Source organism: Urocitellus parryii, chromosome 13 (assembly GCF_045843805.1).
Source record: "Urocitellus parryii isolate mUroPar1 chromosome 13, mUroPar1.hap1, whole genome shotgun sequence".
Classification (NCBI taxonomy): Eukaryota; Metazoa; Chordata; class Mammalia; order Rodentia; family Sciuridae; genus Urocitellus; species Urocitellus parryii.
Window position 1 is genome coordinate 7,515,976 of NC_135543.1, and position 27,675 is coordinate 7,543,650.

Genomic DNA, 27,675 nt, shown 5'->3' on the forward strand with positions numbered 1-27,675 from the left:
TTTTATCAGTATATAGAATTAATAATCTTCCCAAGATGAGGTTTGAATCTTAGTTCAAATAATTTGTTTATTTTGTCATTACTTATAGGAGTCCAAGGGTTGATTGTGAGTGATTGTGAGTCAGTCTTAGGTTTTTGGAATAATTTAACCATAGAAAATACATTAATATTTGTGATAGACTAAATGTGTATTTTGATTCTCTTTTTCATGTCAAACAGATTTTGTAGTTATGTTTTATGTAATTTTTCAAAGGCATTTCTTCCTCAAGATAAAAGTTGGGAAAAAATGCCGCAGTCTGGCTGGGCACAAATCAGGAGCCACTGAAGCAGGAACAAACTTTATTTCTGAACTCCACCAGCACACTCCACACACGCTCCCCGGGAACTCTCCCGAACACCATGCAGCTCCTCCAGGAACCACCAACCAGAAATCCCTCCTCTGGCACTTCCCCAACCATTGGGAACTCTCTGGGAATCCCGAGAGAACTCCAAAGTAGCAGGCGGAGGTGGACAGCAGGTGTCTAATATTACAATTGAATACACAGCTTAACATAACCATTATCATCTCAATGGCTTGCTGGCATCACCTCTCAACTACTACTTCTGGCAAAAATGCCATGTGTCATCCCAACTCGGCTGTGGCCCTGAACAAAAAAATACTGCTTATATGTAAAAACGGTAAAACAAGTTAAAAGCAAATATCCTTCCCCATACTTTCCAAAACCTCTCAATTGTATTAAATATAGTTATTATGCTTTATTGAACATATATATATATATATATATATATATATATATATATATATATAATATAAATAATTTTTGGTTTTAAGTTTCTTCTCCCTGAAGGGAATGCAGTTTTTTTTACATTAAGTTCTTTTATATGAAGTCAGATTTCATAACAGCAGTGATTGCATTTGTATTTTCTCTGTTATTGTGTGCTGTCATAGTCACTGGAGATACCACCTGATGCTCAGGATGGAATGCTAACTGCCTTTGGAGGATGAGCTTCCTCTGCTCTCAGTATGGCTTTCCTTCTGTCTTTTGGCCTTTTCTTAAGAAAGAAATGAAGGTGCAAATCTTGAAGTTTAATCAGAAAGTTAACTGAAATCTTGTTTTCTTAGCCTAGTGCCAGAGACTTTAAGGTGATTAGTACATATTCTGTGTATCTCTTAATGCTTCTGGTTAACGCACCATTTTCTACTCCCTCAGTAGGTTAGCAAGCTATTCACTATTTATTGATTGCTTTTATTAGGTGCTAGGCACAAAATAAACATTTAGTCTATTACAAATATTAGTTATGGATTTTTGTGTTAGAAAAGTAGAAAATAGTAATTAGGGTTGTAAATCTTTATAGGTAAAAGGGAATCAGATATTAAAATAAAGTTTTTGAAGAAATGTGGATCATATCATTAAGTAGAAAAGATTATTTTAATAGTGTTTTTCACTTAGTATCATGTTTGCTTAAAATATATAATTAAGGTTGTTTACATTTCTACTTACAGAAACAGATGAGAGTATGTACCAATGAGGTGTGATTATGTGTGATTTTCTCTCATTGTGTTTTTTTCTGTTCTCAGTTTTCCATAACATGCTTTCTTTTTGTTGAGATGACGTATACATCTGTTGAATTTAGAACATCTTTATTGATGCAGTGAAGGCCCAGACCTACTAATTAGCTAGTATAACTACTTATTAATTAGATAGTAAAACTTTTTAGTTCATCTAGAACATAGGTAGTAACAAAAAACCTTTATAGGAAAAACATATAGCTTAGAGAGTAAATATATTTTTAACAAATTTCATTTTTTAGAGCCCAAATCCACTCTTAGACTTGCTGGTTCTGACAGAGACTCAGGCAAGAGAAGAAATAGATGACATCCGTACTGCTATCAGGCAGCAGCTTCAGAAAGAACTGATTGCACTTTTCAATACCTTGCTTCTCAGTTTCATGGCAGTTACTGACAGGTATCATTTGTATTGTTGAAAGTTTGGGTACAGTTATTCAAAATCTATTTTTCCTCTAATTTTCAGAGATTTACTTCTTCTTCAAAATTAGGAGATATAAATACTTTGGTACTGATAGTTAAAATTAGTCTGCTTATTTGCATGTTGATATGTGTTACATTTTAAAAAACAGTAAGAACATTTATAATAGTGTCAATTTGGTTAAGTTGTTGTTGATCTGTGAGGAATTGAACTTGTAGGCTTTAGTATAGGTTCTTTGTATTTCTAAAATACTTTAAAAGCAATTGGATAGCAGATATATAAAAATTATGATCTTAAAATCATATGCCTAATGGAATAGGTAATAGTATAGTTAATAATCATCAATTTATATTTGAATTCATTCTTGACTACTTAATTTTAAGAATTTTATTTTTTGATAGAAAATATTCTATTGATTGATCTGTTTCTGACAGTCTTGCTTAATTATGTTAAAGTCATTAAAAGCTTTCATTTCCTTTTATTTTTCTACAAAAAAGTTTTAGTCAATTAAAAACTAACCAGTTTTTCACGACACTGAAGGATTTAATATAGTTTTAATATATTCAAATTAAACTCATTTATAGTGTGAAATTATTTTTTTTCAATTTTTTATGTCACTCTTGGATAATACAACCAATACCCATTTATGTATTTTAAATGTGATTGCTGCTTATATTTTGCATACATACTCTAGTTGATAGTTTCTCTAAACTTCTCTTGCAAAGCCTTGTTTTGAGAGGAAATGTTTTTTGCCATTTTGTCTAGTTCATACCTTTCTAATATGTGGGAAACCCCCTGCAGCCAGTAGGACAGCCCATTAAGTCTATAACTTTCTCTGTGGTTGATTTCCACCCCCCCTTTAAATGATAGGAAATGCTTGGAACTTCTTTACGTTTTCCAAACACAGCTGGCTCTGAAACTGCTCCAGTGCCTGCGAGTCACAGATGCTCCTCATTTCTATGGCCTGCCTTCCCTTGAGCGGACGTTACGAGGGATGGCTCACCTCACCGCATTTCAGGGATGGAGCTCACATTCTCCTCTCACACGGCCACTTGATATTTGCATGAAGTACTTGTCAGGTCTTCTGGAGGTAAGTAAAAATAACACCCCCAAATGACAGCTATTTACTATTTACTGATTGCTTTTATGAGGTGCCAGGCACAAATGCATTATATTTTTATTTAACTCATCATAATGGTTAAATATTTTAATTAATTTTATAAAAAATATGTACAGAAGATCAAGAAAAATTGAGGCTTACTTTAAATCTTTTCATTAGGGTAATTTATTTATTCATTTACTTTGTTTAATCATTTTAATTGTGAAATACAATACATGCAGAAAATACATAGCTCATTGAATTATCACATAGTGAACACCTCATGATTACCCCCAAGTCCAAAAGTACAGCTTAGCTGGCATCCCTGAAGTATTCATCATTCCTCAGTTGAATTCTATTTGTTCCTTTTGTAGAATGTATTTTGATTTTTTTTGGATACTCCACTTCTTGGCATTTCTTGATAGTTTTACCATTTAAGTGTGTGTCTATGTATAAAATAATCTTTGATTTAAAAAAAAATTGTGTCAGTGGTTTCTTTCAACATTATGCTTATAAGATTTATTAATTTTATTGCCTGTAGGTGGAGTTTAATATTATTTTATATGATATTATATGTACAACATTGTAGAAGTGTATTTAGCTCTTCGTTTTCTAATATTTTCAGCTTTAATTACCTTCTAAGCATGTCCTTAATTATATTGTAGGGATTCTGATATATTCTGATTTCATCATCTTTTGGTTCAAAATATCTTCAATATGATGTAATAAGCACAACAATGATGTGGTTGTGCACCACCTGTAGAAAGACAGCATTGCCACTGTGCTCTGGCAATCTTGGATTTTGGCACTTGGGCCACATAGTCAAGGCTTCTCTCCCCAGCTGATCTGGCAGAATTTCCTTTGATCCTCTGGAACATGAGAACATGGAGGATTGTGAGGAACTTCCAGGAGCTTGAGTGTCATTCCCATCATCAGGTGTTAGAGGTCTGTCCTGACCTGTTTCTTATTCCTAGGCCCGAGGAAGTCTGGGCTTTTTGCCGCACTTCCCCAGGGTTACAGCTGTGGGGTATAGAGCATGGCTTGGGCTTTTTAGCAACAGAGCACTCTGCCACTTGCAGTACAATTGTCTGGCCTCTTTGTGCCAGTGTTCACCTTGCACAAGGGACACTGGGAGTGGCACCTTTGGCTGTACTTGCAAACTGTTTATGTAATAAATTGAATCTTAAAATGGATCATTGTTTTCTTATTGGTCAAATCTGTCAGCTTAATTTTGCCTTCTAACCTTCACTGACAGCCAGAGATTGAAATCAATATCTGTATTAGGACTTTAGGAAAAACTCTCGAGGAGGCAGTGTACAGTTATATTTTAAAAGGTGAATAAACTGATCTACAGCAAGTGGAATTCCAGACCTGGATTTTTTTTTTTAACTAAATTTATCTATATCTTCCTACTCTCTCTTTTTTTTTTTTTTGGTTTAGGTTTGTGGTTTATTTTTGTTAATTTTTTTATTTACAAATTCTGAATACTCTTATTACTATAACATTTAATATGAAATTTACTGTAGCCCCTTTAGTAAAAGAGATTTTATTTAAAAAAATAATTATAAATATTGAAATAGGTAATACTGTTGGTATAGTAACGAATTGTTTTATTCCATGCTGCCAGGTGTCCATGGCCAGAAATACATGAATTTTCAAACATATTTTAGTTAAAAATTATAATGTTTTTTAAAAAAATTATACATTCTAATGCATTTAAAATGTTATTCAACCTATAGGCATCTAATTTATAGCATTAGTTATAATGTGATTTATAAATACTCCATTTATGAACCTTTTATTCAATACATCTCTCTATGAACCTTTTATTCAATACATCTCTCTAAAAAGGGTTTTATCTATTTTTAGATCTGGGATATTCAAGGAACTACTATATATATGGCATACTATATATATATATATATATATATATATATACAGTAATAATTGAAATGGAATTGTATTGTTTGTATTAAAAACTATCAAAAGTACTTTTATTTAAAAAAATTGGGTAAGAAGGGAGACTTCTGATTATAGCTATATTGCAAATACTAAAAATTAAAATGAGACATTTGTGGTATTGGAGAACAAAAGAACTTAGGTTTAGGTAAGAAATACAGGTAAAAGGCAGTAATCACATTCTCAGTTCAGTTATCTTTGAGATCATTAAAATCAGCACAGTTTATTAGAGCTCTGAGAAATAGATAAAAAGTATAGTTCCTATTTTATAATGTTTCATGAAAAGCTTGACTAACAAATCCTGATTTGGTATAAATGGGAATTTATTTCATGCTTTATAAACTATCTTGTGAAGAAAGTCTTTGTGTTTATATGACAGGAGAATAATATAGCTAAACCTCTCATATTTGTTAGAAATTATAGCAGAGTGACTTTTAATCTTGGGACTTTATGCTTAGTTTATTAGGTAAATAAGTACTACTGAATAAATTAGTCTTTTTAAGCATAAAGTAAGGAGTATGTGCATGGACTTCAGAGCGAAGTCATTGTTGGTCCAGCTGTTTAGTTTCTTAGTAATTAAAGTGGATTCTGTTGGACATGGTGACGTACATCTGTAATCCCCCAGCAACTCAGGAAGCTGAAGCAGGAGGGTCACAAGGTCAAGGCCAGCCTCAGCAATTTAACAAGACCTGTCTAAAAGAGAAGTGGGTTGAGGGGAAACTGGGAGAGTGGCTTAGTGGTAGAGACCCTGGGAGCTCAATCCCTAGTACTGAAAGGCGGTGGGGGATGTGGGTGGGGGTTGGGGGGTACACACAAACTGATTACTTATTGCAAGGGAGCCATATTTCTAGATTATTTTAGTTTTGCACAGTGAAATTTGAATATAAATGTTGCTTTTTTTGTAGTGGTGAAGTGAGACTTAAACGGATTGTGATTAATTACGATGGTTAAGTTAACTATGGTAATTTAATCCTTAACATCAGATAAATGATGTATAATTCCAGAGATCTGACAAAAGGGTCAGATTAAAAGGAGATAATTCCAAAGTTCTTGGCTTGTCACTTTTAAACTAGAAATAAAATTATTGCATAGATATTAGGTATTTCCAGTGATGAATTAGAGAAAAGATGATAATGACTTGATTGCTCAGACATCTTGTTAATGTAATACTTAAAATTTTAAATTCCCCCCCAAAATAAAAAAATAGTAGAATTCATGTAGGATATTTTAAAATTTTTAAAATATTTTAAACCACGACCCTGGTGAGTTGTGTTTTATTTTTGATTTGTGAAAATTGTAACTTGTGCCAGAGCCCCTAAATTATTTACCAATATATGTATACAGTCATATGTATGCATATACATACATATATGTTTTTTTGTGTGTATATATGCATAGTCTTTTTTACTGTATGACTTGAAATAAACAACAAAACAAAACAAAACGAAACCTAAAGAGATACTGAGATAAAATGGCTCACATTGCAGGATTCTGTGATGACTAAAAGTATAGAGATATTGGGTGAAAGGATTGATATACTTTATTTGTGTTAGTGCAGAAACAAGTAGTCTTCAGTTTTTTTGATTTATCACACATTTTCCCATCAGAATATATTGGGGCCTGAAAATTGTCACCATTCTCTTTTATAAAACTTTTGTGAATTATATGTGATTTCTTTTCACCGAATATTCTTTATTTGTTTAAAAGTTGACATACTGCAAAGTTTCTTTTTATTCAGTTAGCTCACAAATATTTACCAAACCCCTGTTTGGGGAATAGTAATCGTTTATATAGTAATTGTCATAAAGACTTTACCACATGTTTCAAAGGATTTTCTAAGTCAGGTGGAAGGACTTTGCTGAATCAGTTCCTCTGTGTAGGGAATGCCCCCCTAGAGGGGAAACATTTCTTTTGTTAGTGATACAATGTGTCAATTGAGAACCAGTCATCTAAATAATAGGTATATACTTAAATATGTAATAGATATCTAAGATCATTCACAAGCGAGGAAAGTGTCTATTTACATTTAAACCATTATTCAAGAGAATTTAACATAACTGACTTGGTCAGTGAGCTTTATAGAATTAGCAGTTCCAATATGTGCTTTTAACAAGATATAAACTTTTTGACTTAAAAAAATACAAAAATGTCGTAGAAATATTCTAAGTCTTAAAAATATCCTACGAGGATACTGCATACCTTTTGTACAAATCTCAAGGGGAAAAATGTTTAGGAATATTTTTAACTGTGTTAAAATACACATAACACAAAATTTACCATCATAACCAGTTATAAATGTATAAACTAATAATATTATAAGTATTTATTGTTAAGGTTCAATTTAGACAAGTAAGGAGAATTTTATATAGATATTTTTATATGCTATTTAAAATAAGGCTTGCACACAACTGTTCACATTGTCTTCCAGGTCATTACTTCTTTTTATGTGGAGCGTGGAGGAAACGCGATGTCCTTCATGGGAAAAGGTGTTACAAAGAGCACGGTCCTTTGTTTGCTTCACTTGTCCCATGAGATGATGGCCCATGCTCCGAGCTCGGTGAGAGCATTAACAGCTGCCTGACTTGTGAATAGTTGCTTGAAAAGGGTTGTGCTATGCCTAGGACATTTCCAGCCTATAGGCTTGCTATAAAAAAATGTTTCTTTTGACTTTTCTTTCTAGGAGACAAAGAAGATTTTTGACTAAGACATTACTTAGAAGTTGTATATCATGTAAATCTGAAATTTATTTATTTATTTATTTATTTATGGTACTGGGGATTTAACCCAGGGGTGCTAGATCTTTTTTTTTTTTTTTTAATGTTTTTATTTTGAGATAGGATTCCACTAAATTGCTCAGGGCCTCATTAAGTTCCTGAAGCTGGTCTCGAACTTGTGATCTTCATGCCTCAGCCTCCCAAGTAGCTGGGATTACAGGTGTGCGCCACTGTGCCCAACATAAATCTAAATTTTATCTGTAATGTATTTTGATTGAAATTTGCATTTGCTAGAAAGCTACATTTTTGATATTTTGGCTAAATTACGGAGAAAATATTGCTTTTATAGGAAAATTTTTATGGTTAAGTTTTTTTTAGGAGGAGCTGAGATTTTTTTTTTTCCCTCATTATTTTGGCCTAATAATGGATTGAAACCAAGTCTTAAGTATATTTTTACTTTATTTTGATTTCTAAAGATTTGGAATTATTTTAAACTTCCTAAACTTGCCTAAAGTAATTCTGTTTTCCTTTCTTTCATTCTAGGAGTGGATTTCACTTTGGTTTTTACCTTTGGGTAGTCTCAGTGAAGAACAGACTCCTACTCAACAAGGATTGGCTTGGTTGATTCCATTATGGGTTGATCGGGACCCAGAGGTCAGTATAAAAGAGAACCAAGCCTATCATGTTTAGATTAAAAGTAATTGAAAATAAAACATACATGTTTATGCTTATTCATATTATGGTATTGTTAGAGTTACCAAGTTTTATGCTTTATTTAGCCCTGTATTAGCTCCCAGCTGCCATTGTAAAATACTGTGGATTGGGTGACTTAAGTAATAAAAATTTATTTTCTCATAGTTCCAGAGGCTGGAAATCCAAACTCCAAATATTACTGTCTTTTTTGTTTGTTTGTTTCTAGAGAACCATCTTTTGCAGCCTGTTGACATGTCCTTTCCTTGATGCATACATGCAGGGAGACTCTTTTCTGTTTCTTTTAAAAACACCAATCCTGTTGGAGTAGGGTCTCACCCCATGATCTCATTTAACCTTGCCCTAGTTCCAGCCATAGTCACATGGGGATTAAGGCTTCAACATAGGAGTTTTGGAGAGATACAATTCATTATAGTTTTGTCCCCCCAATTAATGACCTTCTTCCTTGCCAAGAGTATTTCCATTATCAACAGCTCCCAACATCTTAACTCATTTCAGCGTCAATTATATAAAGTCCAGATGAAACTTCAGATCTAATTCATCCTGTGGAAAAATTCTTCTCTAGATATGAATTTGTGCTTCTAAACTTTGATGATAGACTAGTTGTAGAATAAATATTCCCTGTCCAATGGAAGAAATAAGAAAAGAAGGAAGGAGTGATGGTTCTAGGAAAATTCAAAACCTGGCAAGACAACTCCAAGCTCAAGCCCTTAGGCTGATACTGCCTTTACAACCCTGCTGCTGGGACAGCCTCTCCACTCCCCCACAACTCCTGGGTGATCCCACCCTTTCATCTCTCTGTAAGGGCCCATCCATGCTGTTGTGCTTTAGAGTAGCACCACAGTCCCGGGGGCTCTGGGCCAGGTCATCCTGGCCCACTGACACCAGAGAAGTAGGCCTACTCTTTGAAACCAAGGAGAAAATAGCATTGTGCTCTTGGCCTGTGGTGGGAGTAGCAGACCTTATGATCTCTTGAGTCACCTTTGACATTTTCTCTTTCCTTAAAGAATAGCACACATTTACCAATAGACTCTTATGTACAGTAGCCTCCATCAATCTGTCCCACTTTCTTTGTTCCCTGCAGTTCACATTGGCAGTATCTGCTCATACAGTGCCATCTATATTCCTGGCTTCCTGTGAGATGACTGACGAAATCACCGTAATGTTTTCTTTATGAAATGGTTGGTCAGCCACATCCGCCGTGTTTTCTTTAGAATAAGTTTTCTCATTTTTTTCCGTGGATAGGCTGAGAATTTTCTAAATTCTTATTCATGTCCATTTTTGCTTATCTGTTCTTTTTTTTTTTTTTTTAAAGAGAGAGTGAGAGAGGAGGGAGAGAGAGAGAGAGAGAGAGAGAATTTTTAATATTTATTTTTTAGTTCTCGGCGGACACAACATCTTTGTTGGTATATGGTGCTGAGGATCGAACCCGGGCCGCACGCATGCCAGGCGAGCGCGCTACCGCTTGAGCCACATCCCCAGCCCCATGCTTATCTGTTCTTAATTCCTTCTTCAAATTATCTCTTTCCTTTCAGATTTTTCTATAAGCAGTCAGGAGGAACCTAGCCACTTCTTAGAAATTGTATCACGTAAATAACAATTAATTGTCCATAAGTTCTACATTCCACAACACACTAGGGCATGAATACAGTTGAGCTTTGCAACTCTAGCTGTCATTAAAAAAATATTTTTGGGTAAACATTCAGAAATACACCAACATGTGACCTGAACAAAGTGGTACTATGGCAAGCCTACTGTACCACCTCAGTCTTATTTGAAACAGTTTCTTTGTTACTTGTATTAGCCAGCTTTCCATTACTGTAACAAATATCTGAGATAAACAGCTTTAAAAGAGGAATGGTTTGTTTTTCCTCATAGTTTTAAATGTCTCAGTTCATCAGCACTCAGAACCATTGCTCTCAGGCCTGTGGGCAGACAGAACAGGTAGCAGAGAATGCCTGCTGGCGCAGAACTGCTCACCTCATGGCAGCTGGGAAGCAGACAGAGAAAAGGAGGAAGGGGCAGGATCCCAGCGTCCCCTTCACGGGCGCCTTGCAGTATGACTGCATGACTCTCAACTGTACCCCACCTCTTAAAGCTTCCACCACCTCACTGCACCATGGGCCGGGGAACAAACCTTTGACATATGAGCCTTCACAGGGCACTTACTCAACCCACTTGATAATGAGGATCACCGTTCGTTCATTAACATGTTTTAAGTAATGTGTTCTACATTCCTGTCTTGAGATTGTTCCAGAATTACCTCTCATGTTCATATTCCTGGCTGCATCTCAAAATTCTTCTTGTCTTTAACGCATTACCCAGTTCCAAAGTCACTTTCATATGCTTAGCTATTTGCTACAGGTGCACAGCCCTACTTTTTGGTACAAGACTGTGTTAATAAGCTTGGGCTGCCTTAATAAAATACCATAGAATAGGTGGCTAACCCAGCAGAAACTTGTTTTCTTATAATGCTGGAGGCCACAAGTTTAAGGTCAGGATACCACGTGGTTGGTTTCTGGTGAGGGCCCTCCTCCTGGTTTACAGAAGACCGCTTTCTCAGTGTGTTCTCACGGCACACAATGTGTATGTGGAGAAAGAGATTTCCCTTTCTTCCTAGAGTCCCAAGGCTGGCTTAGTGGTATGCCCCTCTTAAAAACCCTCACTTCATCTTACTTACCTCCTAGGAGCTCTGCCTCCAGATGATCATGTTGGGTAGTAGAGTTTCAGTGTGTGAATTTTCAGAGATGACAGTTCAGTGCATAGGATACTCTTTTTAATCATATTCATTGGAGTACAGAAACCCTCATCATTATGCAAAATACATGTATGAAGATATGAATTTGGTGTCAACATACCTTATATACAATCAGAGATATGATAAATTGTGGTATAAAGGTATTAAGAATTGTAATGCAAAAAAATAATAATAAGAGAAAAAAAATGTGCTCTATATGTGTAATAAGAATTGTAATGCATTCCGCTGTCATGTATTTAAAAAAATAAAATCAATAAAAATTAATTGATTAATTAAAAAAAAAGAAAATCAAAAAAGAAAAGATAGTCTAATCGGTCATTTTTAGAAATAACAGTGGAAAATTGTTGGAAAAGCCAAGGCAATTTCAAACAATTTTAGAAGGACCACTGGAAATTCTAAGTTATGAATCCTAGTAATATTTAAGTGCCACATAACGGAATTGCACCATATAATACAAAATTGTATATTGTTAGTAACTTCCTAGTTTGAGTCATCTGTTCATTCATTTTTAAGGAAGAAATGAATACATCCTATTATAATTAAGGAAGGCCTTTGGTTTTTAGAAATATTATTTGATGTAACTTTAAAGTTACATATTTTAGGCACTTAAAACTTGGACTTATTCCTTGACTATTTTATGAGTACTTTTTTTTTTTTTTTTTTTTTTTTTATCCTGTAGCAATCATAGGAAATATATTTTTGGGTCAGAATTCAGAAATTCACCAAAATGTGTGACTTGAATAGTACTATGGCAAGAACATACACCACTTCAATTTTATTTGAAATACTTTTAAAATAATTTTGGGAAAATAATAAATACCTTCTAAACCATGTAATTCAGTCAATTTTTGTTTTTTGAAAAAAGAACTTTCAAGAAAGTTAAAACCATTTATTTGGAAGAAACACTAAAAAATTAAAAAGGTAGAACAAAATAATAGGTACCCTTTTTAGGAAGGAGGAATGAATAGAGATTGAGCTCATGAAAGATATGTAATTATACTGTGCTTTCCCTTGAAAAGGGCTACAAAAATATAAGTTTATGCTGCTTATTTATACCTGGCTTTAACTTTGTGTGTCCTTTGCTGATACTGAACTTCTTTTTCTAAATTATTGCTTTCTTAGTAGTGATATAGGATTTTTGTTTCTTCATAAACATGTCGGACACTAAGTGACCTTTATAGTTTAGTTTTGGAAAGCTAGTGTTGTATTTATAAAATATGATATTTTATATGCCAGAAAAACTAACTTGTGCTAGGAAATAGATAGGATACGTGGATTTGACAAATTTCTCTTTGACAGGTGAGATTCACTTCCCTGGGATTAGGATCAGCGCTGACTACTTTTGAAGCTGGCTGTGTGGCCTTGACAAACAGTTGTCAAAACATTTCTGGTGGGCTCTGGGGAACTGTGGTGAATATTCTTCTAGACCAGTCAGAGTGTAGTATGGTGCGCCGTGAGGTATGTCTGTCTTTCCCTTAGAAACCCATTGCCATATTATCTATAAAGCATACTCAACTCACTGTTCAGCAGGGTGAATGGCCTGTAGACCTTTATGTAGTCTAATGAAAACCCAAATGAAATGACAATGAAGAATAAAAAGGATATTATTAATTTATAGTAAAATTGGAGTTCTTTATTCTGATAAGATCAAAGCAGAATACAGTGTATTTTAATGTGAACTCTTCTGCTTTATAATACTTGAAAAGTGGTTCACAGAAAATAAATTTACTTTTACCTCAGCATATATGTGTCTCTAATGTTTATAAAGCCTTAATCATAATGAAGGGCTGTTGACATAACAGCTTTTTATAGTATGTCATGTAACATAAGAGGAAAATTAAACCCAAGTTTAATTTGTGGTTTTCTTTTTATTGCTGCTTCTATCAAAGTGATGATTAATACAGATAGTTTCAAAACAATAATCAAATAGTTCTTAGAGGCTTATGAAAACAATAGTAGCTCTTGAGTCTACTGTTAGCCAGTGCCCACTTCCAAATTCAGAAGATTAGTTTTCTTGTTAATTGCTTTCATACTTTTAAATAGTAATGCTTACTTTTAAATGGTAATGCCTTTGTTTGATTCATTAACTTTAGTACTTTTTATTGACTTCCAATGAAAATGGTTGGAAATTTCACTGTTAGAATTTCACTGATATTCCACTATGATTGTATCAGAGTCTTTCATTAAGTACACACTCTTAGGAATTGGGGGTGTAGCTCAGTGGTAAAGTGCTTGCCTAGCGTGCATGAGGCTCTGGGTTTGATTCCTCACACCTGCCCTACCATACACACAACAATCAGTGTTTAATATGATTATTTCATTTGATCATCTTTAGGTCTTAATAGGTTGACTTGGACATTTGTGGTTTATATTTGTAGTTAGCAGGTTTTAATTGAGAGGAGAGTGCATGAGTTAGTTGAAAGGGGGACGAGGTGGGATGGGGAGTGGAGGCCTGGGTGTTCATTTCTTAAATGCTGCCAGAATAGTTTATTTTATACCAATCTTTTTTTTTTTTTTTTTTTTTTTTTTTTTTTTTGCTGCATAGAATTGAATTCCAAAGTGGAAAAAAATATATTTCCTGATGAAATAATTTTGTACAGTGTTTGGTCATCACCTAACAAAGTCATTGTTTAATAAATATAGCTTAGTAATTCTTGTGAGGACCCCTGTGTATGTTCAGTGGACCAGAAATACATCTTTTGTTATTAAATTACAGTATGTTAGATAATTTCAAAGATGACAACAAGATGGCAGTATTGACTTTTTTTTTTTTATGTTTTCAGGCTGCATTTATTCTTCAGAATCTCCTTGTAATTCCTATGCCTATGGAAACTATAAAGGATTATACTTGGCAGGTAGGTGATTTTAGACAGTTACCAAACTAGTAGATGTTCAAGGTTAATTAGTGATAAATTTGCAGCCTATGTGAGTAGTTGGCCCCTTATACCTCTGGATTATGCATTCATGGAATCAACCATCCAGGGATTGAAAATATTTGAAAAAAAAATTATAACTGGACTGAACAGGTACAGAATTATTTTCTTATTATTTCCTAAACAATACATTGTAACATCTATTTACAGAACATTTGTATTGTATTAGATATTATAAATAAACTAGAGGCAATTTAAAGCATATGACAGTATGTACATTTTGTTATGCAAATACTGTGCTATTTTCTGTAAGGAACTTGAGCATCTACAGAGTGTGGTGTCCATGGGAATGCAAGAACCAATCTTCTGAGGATGGAATGTTCCAGTACTAGTGAAATGTATATAATATAGCAAGGATCTCTTAAATTAGAATGTAGAAATTTCCTTATACTTGATCATATTTAAAAATTCTCCATAGTGTTAAGAATAATTAGAAAAATAATAGCTATAAGATATATACTAGGCACTCTTCTAGAAACATATAATATATGTATATATTAACATTGGACAAACTATTATCCTCATTTTAGTGGCTTAGAAGCTTTAGCACAGAGGGTTTATGTGGCTTGCCTAAAGTCACAAAGCTAGGCACTGGTACACCTTTGCTGCTTTGAGTACAGGCTTGTCTCTTCTTACCCATTTACTATTTTGCTTCTCAAATTTAACAATAATAAATAAATTTATTTATAGTTCAGTATATATTGATGTTAACATTTTTTCCAAACTAGCACACAGTTGGGATTATAATTAATCTTTTTTTTTGATAATACTAGATTGATTTTTAAATTTTATGTTCTGAATATCAAGTCATAAATAGTTGCCTGTTTTTTTATAGCCTGTGATTTGTAGATAATTCAGAGTACTCTCATCGTGATGGTAAGATGTGGTCCTTATCCTTTTTTTAAAAAAATATATTTATTTAGTTGTTGATAGACCTTTATTTTATTTATTTATATGCAGTGCTGAGATTTGAACCCAGTGCCTCACACCTGCCGGGCAAGTGTGCACCACCCCTGAGCCATAGCCCTTGGTTCTTATCCTTTTAACTGCCCACATATCTTCATCCTGTCAGTGTGTTATTTATCATAGTGTTATTCAGTACTCCTCAGGGTACTGTACAAATCTAAGGTTTCTCATCCATTTTAATCTTCCTCTCAGGACGACACTAGCGATTAATGTTTTTGCCATTGAATTAGTTTCTTTTCCAAATATTAGCTTTATTCTCTTTCCATATTTCTGACCATTTACTTTAATCTTCTTAAGTAGAATGTTTCTGAACATTAGGTCCATAGTTTATGTGGTGTGTGTGTGTGTGTGTTTGTGTGTGTGTGTGACACCCGGGATTGAGCTCAGGGCCTTGCACTTGTTAGATGAGTGTTCTACTACTAAGCTGCTAGATAGTAGCTCTTTTTAAATTTTGTTTTGAGACAGAGTCTCACTAAGTTGCCCAGTCTGGCCTCAAACTTGAAATTCTCCTTCCTCAGCCTCTCAAGTAGCTGGGGTTGCAAGTGTGCACCACCACACCTGGCTTAATTTTTATATTTAAGAAAATGTTTCTCTCAGCTCCCACCATGGAGAAGACGATAGATGTTCCATTAGTCTTTGTTGATTTATCAAAGTATGTGAAGCATTCAACTTACCTTATTGGTCTTAAGTAAGTAAAGTCATGAATAGAATCTTAGTTTTGTAGTATAGTTTTCCATGGAAATAGAGACATACTAGAGGCAGAGTAGTCACAAGAGGAGGAGCAGATGAAGAGCTTATTTTCAGCACAGCTTCCCTCAGCACACAGTGGGCCCACACACCGGGCTCCTGCAGGGTGTGAGATCCTGATTCTAGGTCCATCAGTCCCTGGTGCATTACAGTTCTCTCACACTCAGGGCACTGCTTTTTAAGAAGGGTGTTTGTAAATACTGGCCTGGTTCTTGGGTCAAACTCGGCCTCTTCAAGGCTGAATTTCTCTTTCTGAAGGTGAGAAAACAGGGTCAGCTTACAAGTGATGCGGAACTGAATTGTGGCTCCCAGCTATCTGGTATTCTGTAAACTAGTAAACTAGTTTCCCACAGTCTGACTGGGAGTTAGTACTCCTGAATATGAATGGTTCTGTTGCTGGGTTTAATTTGAAGAGCAACATTACAAATCCCCACAATTTTAACAACCAGCTTTGGAGTCTATTATAATAAATCTGTTGGTCTGTGCAGTTTGTTTGAGTTTATATCTATAAATATTTGTCAAATGCCTAAATGTTGGGGATTCACAGATTATCAGATTTAGTGCTCTGAGGTCTGTGACCTGCAAGGGAGGATAGACACATATCTAGGAAACATCATATAGTGTTTTACATAAGTAATATTAATTATTGGCAGCTTATACATAATTTTTGTGATATTAAAAAAGTTTTTTTTCCAATTGAAAATAATTCCCTTTCTTCCGGACCTATTACTTCCTTCACTCATTTAAGCAGTGTAAACTCAAGGGCACTCAGTTTGTTTCATTCATTATGATCTATTTCTGTCCATGTTTGGATGATCAGATGGTTCTAGTTTATGGAGGGAGAGTCTCTGGATAGACTATTGAATTCTTTAATTTCACATTTAAATTTGAAATTAATTTTAGGCACTTAAGTAATACAATGGGTTATTGGTTCAGATAAATGCATTTGTTCCTGCTTTTGTTTCTTTCCACAATTTGTAATTAAGACTTTGAATTGGCAGATTTGCTTTATTTAAAAAAAATCTTTATTGTGAAAAAATTATGTTTATAGAAAAGTTGTAGAAACAGTACAATTTTCATATACTTTTCACCCAGATCCCCCAAATGTTATTTTATCACATTTGCTTTATCTACCTATCTTTTCTAAACTACTGGAGAATCATAGACAGAATACTTCATTTTCCCTAAATCTTGAAGTATGACTTTCATAAAAAAAAGAATATTGTTTTACATGAGCATACTAATAATTACTGAAATTAGGAAATTACTCAAGTTTTCCCATGACTTTCCTTTTAATAAAATATCCAACCTAGGATCCATTTCAGGAATACATATTATATATAGTTGTCATATCTATTTAGTGACTTTCATCTGGAATCTTGTCTAGATCATCAATATTTATAACCTTAGCATTTTTAAAGAGTGCATACCATTTAGTTTTTGTAACACCTATAATATCCTATAATTAGATTTGTCTGTTTTCGAATGATTAGATTTAGGTTATGCATTTTTGGCAGAAAAACCACAGAAGTGATATATACTTCTCAGTGCATCGTATCAGGAGAGAGATCTTTTTTCCATTATTGGTAATGTTAAATTGATTTCATGGTTAAGATAAAGTCTATTTTCTTCATTTTTTTCCTCTTTTTTTTAAGAAGGTACTTTGAGACTGTAAATATGTTTCTAAACTTTAACTAGTTACAGCTTCCATTCAAAATTCTTGTCCAAGGCAATTATGACATAATGGTTGCCAAATGTTTTTCTAATTGTATTATACCTTTCTGCATTTGTTATGTTCTACTGTAAGGAAGAATTAATTCCCTTTCTTCCCGACCTATTACTTCCTTCACTCATTTAAGCAGTGTAAACTCAAGGGCACTCAGTTTGTTTCATTCATTATGATCTATTTCTGTCCATGTTTGGATGATCAGATGGTTCTAGTTTATGGAGGGAGAGTCTCTGGATAGACTCTTGAATTCTTTTGGCATGTCTTTTTCGCCAGTTTTTAGTATTTCCTACTTTCTAGTACATAAAGGTGTGCTAGACTCCCCGGGCCCCATCGTAAAATGAGATATTTGTTCTTAGGGCTTTGATTTCTTTTTATAGATCAAACTTTGTCATCTGGATATGCTCATTGTTCCTGGGTTGTCAGTGCCTCTGCTCTCAGGACTGTCTGTTTGTGTGTGTCTTTATGTGCACGTGTTTTGGATAGGTGGTGCACTCTTTTATCATTATGGTATATATTATTTACACATTTGATGTGATTAATATGCAAATTTTTAATTTGTTCTCTTTCTCTCTTTTTTGGTACCAGGGATTGGACTCAGGGGCACTCAACCACTGAGCCACATCCCTAGGCCTATTTTGTATTTTAGAGACAGGGTCTCACTGAGTTGCTTAGGGCCTTGCTAATTTGCTGAGGCTGGCTTGAACTTATGATCTTCCTTCCTCAGCCTCCTGAGCCACTGGGATTATAGGCATGCGCCACTGCACTTGGCTTTTAATGTGTTTTGAAGCATCATGAGTATTAATTTTACAAAACTATAATTCTTTGGTAAAGTGAGATCATTTTAATAGTGTTCATAATTTATATGTGATTAGGAGTGCTAATGTTTTTAGGATCATTTTTATAGTCTTTGGGGTATATCACTTTTTATTTATTAAAAATAATACATATTTCTTCTTGGAAATATTGTCTGTTGTTTTTAAATGTAATTCTTAACTTTGGTTATAGTTCCTTTTTTTAAAAAAGGGGAGAGAGAGAGAGAGAGAGAGAGAGAGAGAGAGAGAGAATATCTGTTTTGTATATGGACACAACACAATGCCTTTATTTTTATGTGGTGCTGAGAATCGAACCCGGGTCTCGCCCATGCTAAGCGAGTGCTGTACCGCTGAGCCACAATCCCAGCCCTTTTTAATAATAGCTAGTGAGTATATAGTAAAGTGACCCTAGGAGTTCCTTTTTAATAATAGCTAGTGAGTATATAGTAAAGTGACCCTAGGAGTGCCGCAAACTGCCCGGCCCCGGGCCGGCTGAGTCCCGCTCCTGCTGCCGAGCACTGCCTGCGGCACCCCTGCTGAGCGATTCCCTGCTGAGCTGTCAGTGCACGCGGGCTTGCAATCTTGCAACCCGGTTGGGCACAAAAACACAAGCCAGTCAAACTGAGACAAAGTTTTATTTAGAGAGAGGCCGTGTGCGTACCCTAACAGGTGGGTCCGCCACGTGTGTGTTCTACCTGAGCCGGGGGTTTCCCCTTCCCCCGGAACACCCTCCTACCATCCTATTCCAGCCAATGGGAACTCTCCCATTATAAGAGTGACATGAGTAACCTGAGTCCTGAAATGGGCCCAGCTAGACAGCATGAGTCCAATTACCATATGAATGTGAATTGCTGGCTGTCAGTCATTAAATCCAAAGGTGCCTATATCAATATTTTTGCTGTGGCTCCTAACATCTGCCCCCTTCTGTTTAAATAAACAACAGGCAAATGTGGCTAGGGACCGTGCCTGTTAGGTATGTCCAATTCACATATGGTTCTTACCCGTCATGGGAAAACTGACCTTATTGCGTCAGTCTCCTGGCTTAGGTTGATACCACTGTAACCGAATCATACCCGTCACTGACTACCGGTCCAGTATATAGCCATACCTGTGTAATAGGCCTATGCACCAGTGGGGGGGTGAGGTTCTTGCCTCACCTCTGTTGGCCCCCAAATTTAACCTTGGTGCCAGTGGGGGGGTGAGGTTCTTGCCTCACCTCTGTTGGCCCCCAAAATCAGACCATCACTAGCAGAAGGGAGAAAGACGCAGAATTGCCACGACACCAAGCCAATTGACGGCTCCTTGGAAACACTGGTGACACATCGGCTAAGATATTTAGCACTACCAGTTCGCTGTATCAACAAATAGAGCACAATGCATACAGGTGATACATAGTCCAGGCAAGTTGTGTAAGCAGTTCAAAGTGGAGGAGTCTATCAATATGTCCATTTCCTCCCAAAGTAAATTAAGTCCTTGATTGAGCAGTTCAAAGTGGAGGAGTCTATCAATATGTCCATTTCCTCCCAAAGTAAATTAAGTCCTTGATTGAGCAGTTCAAAGTGGAGGAGTCTATCAATATGTCCATTTCCTCCCAAAGTAAATTAAGTCCTTGATTGAGCAGTCTTATTGAGTTATTTTGATTGATGTATCAGTTTATACAGTTTATAGTGATAGCTATCATAAAAATTGTAGTTTGGTCTTAGTCTTCACCGGCACTGGGATGGAGATGAGAATTATGGCCATGTTGCTAAAGAGACATTATCCTGAACAGAATTATGAAATATAATGAAAAGGAAAGGTGAAAGTAAACAAACATATCTGTTAACCACCTTTAAAAGCAAAATTAAATAACAGTTGTTTACCTAAAGTAAATTAAACCATATAAGTCACGTGACTAATTTTTTTTTTTTTGATATTTGTATCTATTTATACATGAGCGCTCCTTATAAAATGAAATATGGACATACACACATACAGACATACAACACAAAACAGTGCATACATAACATAGAACATATAAGACAATAGTAAATAAAGGCCTTGTAGCTATAGCTAGGTGAAATCTCCATTGCAATGTTTAAAAACTTTACAGTTAAAAAAAAATAAAACACAGTCAAAAAATAAAACTGATCAGAAAAACATTAACCTAGGTTTGTATGAGCTTAAAAAATAAGGTAAAATAAAATAAAATAAAATAAAATAGAACTTTATGATGTGGGAAAAATGCAAATAATAAAATAGATATTGAAAAAGGCACCGTGGTAAATCACTGTCGCAGATGTAAGAATAGCCAGGCTGGAACTCTGGATATCAGCTGTTATGGATTTGAGTCAAATCATCTTCTTTTTCTGTAGAAATTGTTTTAGTTAATCTCTCTGGAATCCAAATTGGTTGCTGTTCCTCCTGTGGAAAAACACAGACGGAGCCCCGACTCCAGACTATTACTGGGTCTGGACCTTTCCATTGTCCTGTTAGAATATCTTTCCAAAGTACCTTAGGCTTATGTACATTTTTCGGATACATATGTCTTTCCGCAGCACTAAGTCCTGATGAATCCAAATTTAGAAAGTTTAGAGTAAAAAGGGTTATTTTAAGTTTATCTTTGGGGGATATATACCCCTTACTAATTCCCTCCCTTTGCTTTAATAAGTACATTTTTATAGTTTGATGAGCTCTTTCAACTATGCCTTGTCCCTGTGGGTTGTATGGGATTCCTGTTATATGAGTAATGCCAAATGATGAGCAAAATTGTTTAAAAGACTTGGAGGTGTAACCAGGGCCATTGTCCGTTTTTAACTGTTTAGGAACACCCACAGTGGCAAAATTTTGTAAGCAATGAGCTATAACATCTTTAGTTTTTTCTCCGGGATGAAGGGAGCCCATCAAAAATCCAGAAGAAGTATCAACTGTAACATGTAAATATTTTAATTTTCCAAATTCTGGCAAGTGTGTGACGTCCATCTGCCAAATATGGTTAGGTATCAGTCCTCTAGGATTGACTCCAAGATTATCTTGTGGCAAAAATGTCACACAATTTTGACATTGTTTTATTATATGTCTGGCTTGTTCTTTAGTTATTTTAAAACGTTTTTGTAAAGTATTAGCATTGACATGGAACCTTTTATGAAAATTTATAGCTTCTTCTATTGTGGAGAAAATATGTATGTCATGTGTAGATTTATCTGCTAGTTCATTACCCAAACTAAGGGCTCCAGGCAATCCTGTATGTGCTCTGATATGTCCTATAAAGAATGGATCCTTTCTATCCCAGATTAGACTTTGTATAGCAGAAAACAAAGAGAAAACAGTAGAGGAAGGAGAAATCCTACCAGCATCTTCAAGAGATACGATAGCATTAACTACATACTGACTATCAGAAAATAAATTAAATGTAGAATCTTTGAACATCATAAAGGCTTGCAATACTGCATTGAGCTCTACCTTTTGAGCTGATTGTTTGGGTACTAAAAATGTAAAAGTTTGATCAGGAGTAACTACTGCTGCTGTACCATTGTTTGACCCATCAGTGAATATATTTGGAGCATTTATGATAGGGGTTTTTCTTGTCATTTTTGGAAAAACTACAGGATGCTTAGACCAAAAAGACAACAAAGGATTAGATGGCAAGTGATTATCAAATGCAACACTAGATTTACACATGATTATTGCCCAAGTATTTAACTCATTAGCTAACTCATCAATTTGATCCATAGTATATGGAGTAATAATTTTATTGGGAGAAATCCCAAACACTCCTTTTGCTGCTTTTATTCCTTTGAGTATTAATTGCCCTACAGCCTCAGGATATCTAGTAAGAATAGTATTAGGAGAATAAGATAAATGTATCCATAATAATGGACCTTCTTGCCAAAATACCCCTGTAGGAATATTTTTTGTCGGTAGTACAATAAATAATAAAGGCAAACTTATATCAATTCTATCCAAATGCATATTTTCCATATATGTTTCAATGATTTTTAATGCCTTTCTAGCTTCAGGCGTTAACATGCGGGGTGAATTTGGATCTGATGGACCCTTTAGAATATCAAATAAAGGTCCTAATTCTCCTGTTGGTATGCCTAGATAAGGCCTTATCCAATTTATATCTCCCAATAACTTTTGAAAGTCATTAAGTGATTTGAGTTGATCTACTCGTATTTGAATTTTTGGTGGACGGACCATGGTTGAGGATAATAGAACTCCTAAATAATTAATTGGAAGATTTAATTGTACTTTATCTATTGCTATCTCTAGATTATAATTCTTTAATAAGTTTGTAAGCGTGGCATAACATTCTAGCAATGTGTTTTTATCTTTATGTGCCATTAACACATCATCCATATAGTGAAATATCTGTAGTTCAGGGTTTTGATTTCTAAGTGGCTGGATTGCTTTATCAACATAAATTTGGCACAAAGTTGGGCTGTTAGCCATCCCTTGAGGGAGTACTTTCCATTCATATCTCTGATCAGGACCTTCATGATTCAGTGCAGGGATAGTAAATGCAAAATGCGGACTATCCTCGGGATGAATTGGAATTGAGAAGAAACAATCTTTAATATCTATAGCTAGAACATGCCAGGTTTTTGGTAGAGCAGACAATTGGGGAATCCCTGATTCAGCAGGTCCCATAATAACCATCTCATTATTAATGGCTCTTAAATCTTGTAATAATCTCCATTTACCAGATTTCTTTTTAATAACAAAAATGGGAGTATTATGGGGAGATACGGAAGGTTGTATATGTCCTTCCGCTAATTGCTGTTTGACCAGATCATGGGCTACTTGTATCTTTTCTTTAGTTAGGGGCCACTGAGGAACCCACACTGGTCTTTCTGATTTCCAAGTAATTTTGATTGTCTCAGTGGCCCTTTTTGAAAACCCAATCCATGTTTATTTATCTCTTGATCTATTTGAATTGGTGCTGTTATATCTTGTTCTTGATCTCTTAATCTCTTTTCTTTTCTAAAGCCTTGTTTTGCCCTAGTAGTGGGCGCGTTAGGATTGACGTTATTTGTTAATGTCAATCCTAATTGATCTAGGACGTCTCGTCCCCATAAATTTATGGGGAGATGGTCCAATACATAGGGCTGTATAGTTCCTTCACATCCTTCAGGATCCTTCCAATCTAATACCATTGCACTACTATGGGGATTAGTCGCCACTCCTAGGCCTCTAAGCGTTTGTGTGGCTTGCTGTAATGGCCAATGTTTAGGCCATTCCTGGCGAGATATGATGCTGAGGTCAGCGCCTGTGTCCAGCAGTCCATTAAAATCATGCCCTTGAATATTTAATTTTAGCATAGGGCGAGAATCTAAATTTAAAGATAGCATAGCCCAATCTACACCTGTGGAGCCTAATCCCTTGGAACCTCTTTCTACATTACAACTGGAAAATTTATCATGTAGGCTTGGTATTATTAATAACTGTGCTATTCTATCTCCTGATGAAATTACTGATATACCTCTTGGAGAACTAGCTATGATTTTTATTTCACCCTCATAATCGGGATCAATTACCCCAGGACTTATCATAAGTCCTTTAAGTGTAGAAGAACTGCGTCCTAATAATAAGCCTACTGTTCCCTGGGGAAGAGGTCCTTTTACTCCTGTGGGAATGATTTGAACTCCCATCTCTGGAGTTAATACTGCTCTGGCAGAGGCACAGATGTCCAACCCTGCGCTCCCTCTAGTCTGTCTGATGAGGGATCTAATGGATAATGCGTCCTGGGCACCACCTTGATGGTGCTGTTGGGTTCCTCCATTGCCCCGTATGTTTGTGGTTTTGGGCCCCGGGGCATTGGGCCCTCCAATTCGTTTTATGACAACGGGGCCTGATACCTTTCTCCACGATATTGTGGGTAGACACTTGGTCTTTGTCCATTTTTTGATAACGGAATACCCTCTATGGTGGTTTGAGAACGGCATTCATTAGCCCAATGTCTCCCTCTATGGCATCGTGGGCAAATACCCGGGATTCTACTCTTTTGATACCTAGCTTTGTTAAACCCTCCTCCTATGGGGCAATTTCTTTTAAAATGTCCTTCTTGATTGCAATTATAGCATGTTTTTGGCTTGGTACCTAAAGCCTGTTTTACTTCAGCTGCCATGACTTGTCCTTGTTCATTAATGTCTCTACATAATTTAATATATGTGTTTAAATCTTCCTGTTTCCACGGTCTAATGACCTCTTTGCAGCAACGATTTGCTTGATCGTAAGCCAGTTGTTTTATAAATGGCATTGCCTGTTCTGTGTTTTCAAATGTCTCAGAGGCTGCTTCAATAAGTCTAGCTACAAAGTCAGCGTAGGGCTCATTAACTCCTTGTATTATCTTAGATAGTTGACCTTGAAAATCCCCTTGTCCCTTCAAAGTTTTCCATGCCTTAATTGCATTTATAGCGATCTGAGCGTATACGCCAGGATCATATCTGAGCTGTTGCATCTGCCCTTGAAATTCTTCTTTCCCCAGTAACATTTTTAGGTCTCGTTCAGGGTAACCTGCTTCTGCATTTCGCCTAGCTGTCTCCTTACAAAATTCCTCATTGGCAATTTTCCATAATAAATATTGTCCTCTATTTAGCACAGAATTACACACGTTAGCCCAATCTGTTGGTGTTAAGTTCCAGCTGGTAATAGATTCGATCATACTGACTGTGAAGGGAGCGGCCGGGCCGTAGGTTGCTACAGCTTCCTTTAATTGCTTTATTATTTTGAAATCTAAGGCACGGTAAGCTCGTTCTCTTTCTTCTCCCTGCTCAACTACAGGGCATGCTAATTTTTGGGGTCCCGCCTCAGGATTCCGTTCATCATCTATGGAGGCAGGTAAAGCTGTTGGTTGAATTATGCCCTCTGGTGGTGGAACGGAGTTAGTAGCAGCCTCCCTATCTGACGACCGTTTTTTCCCTGAGCTTGCCTTGTTCAAATTTTCTTCTATCTGACTAGCTTGAGAGACCTTTTGTTTTGCTTGACCTAATATGTTTTCTGCCATGGCCTGGACCTCTAACAATTTACTTAACAGTTTTTCGGTTTTTTACTAGATTCTAATCTACTATAAAGGTAACGTAACCCAATAAGATAGGATAGAAGAAAGCCAAAACAGAATGAAACAGAAACGGAGAGGAGGAAAATGATTATGTCAATTTTCTCTCTCTCAGGGCCGAATAACTTCAAACCTTGAGTTAACCATTTTTCCCAATTCGTCTGAAAAAATTGTAAGGCTAGAGAGCCTGAAATAAAAGCAGAATAAATCAAAACAGAAATACCCATTCTGTCGCCTTTCCTTAGGGGCGAGCGATATTACTCACCTTTAAATTTTGGGCGTTCCCAGTACAGGGCCACCAAAATGCCGCAAACTGCCCGGCCCCGGGCCGGCTGAGTCCCGCTCCTGCTGCCGAGCACTGCCTGCGGCACCCCTGCTGAGCGATTCCCTGCTGAGCTGTCAGTGCACGCGGGCTTGCAATCTTGCAACCCGGTTGGGCACAAAAACACAAGCCAGTCAAACTGAGACAAAGTTTTATTTAGAGAGAGGCCGTGTGCGTACCCTAACAGGTGGGTCCGCCACGTGTGTGTTCTACCTGAGCCGGGGGTTTCCCCTTCCCCCGGAACACCCTCCTACCATCCTATTCCAGCCAATGGGAACTCTCCCATTACAAGAGTGACATGAGTAACCTGAGTCCTGAAATGGGCCCAGCTAGACAGCATGAGTCCAATTACCATATGAATGTGAATTGCTGGCTGTCAGTCATTAAATCCAAAGGTGCCTATATCAATATTTTTGCTGTGGCTCCTAACATAGGAGTAAAAATGTCTTTAAAATTAATATTCTAATTTATTTTCTTCAGAACAATACTTTCAAATTAGTTGGAGATTTCTATGATATAGTTAACTTATAGGGTTTTTTTGGTAAATGTATTTGTAATTGGACTCTGGTGACTTTTGTTTTCTTTCTTCACATACTGGTCTTCTCAGCTGTCCTTTGTGATTCAGCACATAATCTGGTAGCTTCAGAATTCACCTGAGGGCAAGGCTGTTAGGGGTATAGACATCTTGAGATAGAACAACTAGATGGTGCTGCTTTTCTCACTCTGCCAGAAGGCAGCCCCATCCATTACTGATGGTGATTTCATGCTGCTCTATGGACCACAGCCTAGTCGTGCATGAAAGCCTTCATTGTTCTGGCCCTCATACCTTTAGTCATTTATAGAAAGCCTAAGTTGTGCCATCTTAGGACATATGCTGACCTTGGCTCCATTGCTAGGAGTAAAGATCTGTTGATAATATGTCATTGCAGAGAAAGGAAGCCTTGGCATGCAGAGAATAGGGAATCAACTTACTGCATAGCAAAAATAAGTCAAATAAAATATAGATAATAGTTATGTAAATATCCCAGTTCATTTGGTTTTTTTTTTTTTTGAGAAGTTAAAAATATTTGGAATGCACTAATTGTTTGAATTGTTCAGCAGAAATTGTTTTTTCAGGTAATAAATGTATGTCATTACAAGAACTGGTCGAACTTATAGTGAAATGAAGTGTGCCTCTCCATTAACTGAAACAGGTTTATCTCTGATTTTTATTCTTCAGAGAGTTACTCCTATTTATTCCTTCACTACTCTGATGAGTAAGGATTTAGTTCATTTATGTAATGTATTCTTATTACTGTTCTTAGATTCTCCAGTGGTCACCCTTGCTGTTGATGATTTCATCATTGTGAGAAACATGCTCACCTGTCCAAACCCAAAGAATGGACTGAAAGACTAAAGGTATAGAGAAAGTGAGGCTTTTAATCATGGATTTTAACCTTGTCTGGATGAGCAGGCACACCTAGAGCAGTTACAGTCAGCACTTTATTCCCCAGAGTGCAAGGTCCCTCCCCTGGTTCCTCATTGGCTGAGTACTGTGGGTACCCAGGGTCTTGCACATGCCAGTATTCTTCCCAAACACTGCCAAGGTTTTACTGTCTCCTGTTGGGTTATTTAAAGAAATGCATCTTTAGTTGTCCCCACCTCCCTTTGTTCTCTTGAGGTGGGAAGACCTTCTCAGGTTGAGTGCATGTTAGAACAGACATGCATGCATACATACATAGTTGGTTAGGCCGGCCCTTTCCCCCTACCTCCTGTTAATCAAGGGGCTATGAATTGACCAGTTCACACTCTGGTATTAACTGCTTTTATTGTCCCCTCCAGCTGCCTCTCTTACATCCCAAGTAGTTTTATATTTAAGGCTAAATACTGTATGCTGAAAGTAGACCAGTGGACTTTCTG

The 27,675-nt window shown here is 36.1% G+C and overlaps 1 protein-coding gene across 1 annotated transcript in view; it reads left to right on the top strand.

Annotated features, from left to right (window-relative positions):
• Rttn (rotatin) overlaps positions 1–27,675 on the top strand; it is a 168,854-nt gene that overhangs the window by 77,714 nt on the left and 63,465 nt on the right. Inside the window, exons 27-32 of the mRNA XM_026388674.2 lie at positions 1,812–1,966; positions 2,858–3,077; positions 7,474–7,602; positions 8,303–8,413; positions 12,528–12,686; positions 14,012–14,083. Of these exons, the coding sequence (XP_026244459.2) occupies positions 1,812–1,966; positions 2,858–3,077; positions 7,474–7,602; positions 8,303–8,413; positions 12,528–12,686; positions 14,012–14,083 (846 nt within the window). The remainder of the gene's footprint in view (positions 1–1,811; positions 1,967–2,857; positions 3,078–7,473; positions 7,603–8,302; positions 8,414–12,527; positions 12,687–14,011; positions 14,084–27,675) is intronic.